Source organism: Notamacropus eugenii, chromosome X (genome assembly GCF_028372415.1).
Source record: "Notamacropus eugenii isolate mMacEug1 chromosome X, mMacEug1.pri_v2, whole genome shotgun sequence".
Lineage (NCBI taxonomy): Eukaryota > Metazoa > Chordata > Mammalia > Diprotodontia > Macropodidae > Notamacropus > Notamacropus eugenii.
The window spans coordinates 94,761,190-94,763,886 of record NC_092879.1 but is presented as its reverse complement, the minus strand read 5'-3'; the positions used below and the strand labels follow the sequence as shown (position 1 = coordinate 94,763,886).

Below are 2,697 nucleotides of genomic sequence, written 5' to 3'. Positions count from 1 at the left end.
ACGAAAATCAAGAGTTCTGTGTGTATTCAGTGACTTTTATTCTTAGCTTGCTTCAATTTTGCGGTTCGGATCTCTCTTTTACACATCTCTCGGTAGGTTATTTCTGCATTTATGCGCCGAGCAAGTAGAAATTGGCGAAGTTCGGCCAGGTTATGCTCCACTGCTCTGAGGTTTACCAGAATTCTTTGCTGCAAGGCACGTGAATGTGCGAAATCATTCCGGGTGCCTTGGGACAGCTCCCGCATTGACAAAGCAGTATCGCTATTGTTTTCTGAGGCAACATCATGATTGTCTGCTGTGGTTTCATGGATGTTTTTCTGGAAAAAGAAAGAAATTATGCATCTGTGGTTATGGACTTTGGAAATCTCCGACCAGTAGTTAGAGGATGTGGAACCTGTGCCTGTTCCCTCCACCTCACCTCTAACCTTTCCAAAGATAAGAGGTAGAAAATACTTTGATTGGCCCTTCTGAGTCTGAAGCCCTTGGTAAACACTGATGAAACACTTAGGCTGCGCATGGTACCCAGCTAGGCGCTGGGGGTTCTTTCTCTAAATTGGGCTGGGAAAACAAGGCTCAGGAACTCACAGGATGTCTCCCCAGCCTCAGCACTGGAAGAATTCAAGAGCCAGGATCAGGCTGACCAACCAGATCAAGGTCAATGTGCCCAGGTTCTGAGCCACAGGGATGTAAGGTACATGTGGAGTGCCTGCACTAGCCCCCATTTAAGAACTGATTTCTCTCCACTGACTTACAACCCCTGAGACTCATGCCCACACAGTCCCCATCTTCCTGAAGGACACAGCAAAGGCTCTTTCAGTGAGGAACAATTACTGGCCCATTCTCAAACTCATCAGCACCAGAATTTGCATGGAAACACCTTTCCTGACCAGAGGAAGCATTCTTGATGCTCTACATGCCATAGTGGTCTCAGCAGCAGTGAGGAGAACATGAACATCTACTAGGTCCAGGAAGACATGCTAAAGCAGCCCAGCCTGCCAGGAGGGTTTCCCTCCTCTCCTTGTCTAACTGCTCAAAACTCTCCTTGGGCATGGTTGCAGGATGGAGCCAAATGAACTAGAAGTTGCAAGAACACTTAGTTGACCTAAAAGTCAACATATGTGAACAGACTTTGCCCAAGGGAAGGCCACCCTGCCTATGAACTAAGACCAGTGGCTTGATTTTCAAAAAGAAATGCATTCTTCATAGAAAAGTGCCTTTTCCAGGTCAAGGTACAGCTGCCCTTAGCTCCTATCATTTCTAGGCTTTGATTACTGGAGCTTGCTGGGAGCAGGCAATGCCAAGTCTGTTTTCCACAGCAGAACCTTCCCCTCCCGCTCCCCCTCCACCTGCTCCCCCTCAAGTACCCAGGTTCCAAGAATACATTTCAGTGTTGTTGAGGCTGGGCCTGAGCTACCTGGAGAAGTCCTCAGTGGTGCCCACAGAGAACAGGTGCTAGTGGGCAGCTTAAGGCATACTCACAGGAGAGGGGGAGAAAGAGAGAGGAAGGCAGGAGAATCCAAGAGAAGCAGTGGAGGCCAGAGCTGGAGTGATAAGGAGTGGGAGAGGGCCCCCAACAGAGGCCTCAGGAGCTGCCTCCAGGTAGCTGCTTTGGTGGCTACCTGTATTTTGGGCTCCCTGTGGGGGGAGGGAAGAGGGAAGGAGAGGGTCTCCCTAGGTTGGCTCACCACTTCCAAGGAACTTGGTCTCCCTTTTTGGAGTGAGGAGTGAAGGGGTGAGGGGAGGCAGAAGTGGGCAAGGGGCTGAGGGTGGAAGGGGTTCCTGGCATGGGCAGAGGAAGGGGGAGGGGCAGTGACACTCTCTCTCTCCAATGGGGTGTCTCTCCTCTCCTGCCCCGCCTCCTCCTCCTCCTCCTCCTCCTCCCCTTTCCTCTCTCTCTCTCTCTGCCTCTGTCTGCCTGTTTCTCTAAGCTGTGGCTCAACTGTCTACCTTAAACCACCTGCAGCCCATCATCCACAGCAGGGCAGAGAGGCTGGCCAAGATGGCAGCGCTGAGCAGGAGGAAAGCTGGCCCCAAGTTCACAGGCATAGTCGGGAGACAGGCACAGGTGCGCCAGGTGAGGCTGGGCAGGCGACGAGGATACCAGGACAGGCGGACGACGAGGACACGAGGAGGATGAAGAGGACAAGGACAGGAGCACGCTGACGACGCCGAGGACAAGGAGGACGGTGGGGGCCAGCGCGGCAGCGAACAGGGCACGGCTGCGGGCGGGAGGGTGAGGGAAGCAAGAAGGAGGCCCCGAGGGAGAGAGTGTCTGTCGGGAGGGGACTGAGGAAGGACACAAAGGGAGGGAGATGGCGAGGCAGGGGCCGGCCAGCCTCGCGCCTGGCAGCGGACAGGAGGAAGGCGCCCTGCCTCTGCGCACGACGAGCCTGCCCGCGGCTTCTCCCTGGCTCAGTCTGCGCGGCCGTCTGCCCTTCGTGCCCCCTGATGAGGTCACAAAGCAGGTTCTTGGGCGTCCTGGAGGGACGTAGGCCTCGAGCGCGACCCCGCCCCCCGGGCTGGAACCCTGGCCAGCCATACCTGGCCCGCACTCTTCCACGTCCACGGCCGCCAGGCCGGGGCGGTGCCAAGCCAGAGATGGGGACCAGTGCCATGCTCGTGGCCTAGCCCACCTGAAACCGCTCCTTCCAGGCCCAGCTCACATGGCTTGGACGGGCCTGCACCAAATGCACACAC

At 55.5% G+C, this 2,697-nt stretch overlaps 1 protein-coding gene across 1 annotated transcript; it reads right to left on the bottom strand.

The window, feature by feature from the left end:
* On the bottom strand, positions 1 to 2,409 carry LOC140515221 (kita-kyushu lung cancer antigen 1 homolog). The gene is made up of 2 exons (XM_072625824.1): positions 1,948 to 2,409; positions 1 to 317 (listed from the first exon to the last, which is right to left on the bottom strand). The coding sequence occupies exons 1-2, from the start codon at positions 2,044 to 2,046 to the stop codon at positions 27 to 29; spliced, it is 390 nt and encodes a 129-aa protein (XP_072481925.1). The 5' UTR covers positions 2,047 to 2,409; the 3' UTR covers positions 1 to 26.
* Between the last annotated feature and the right edge of the window lie 288 nt (positions 2,410 to 2,697).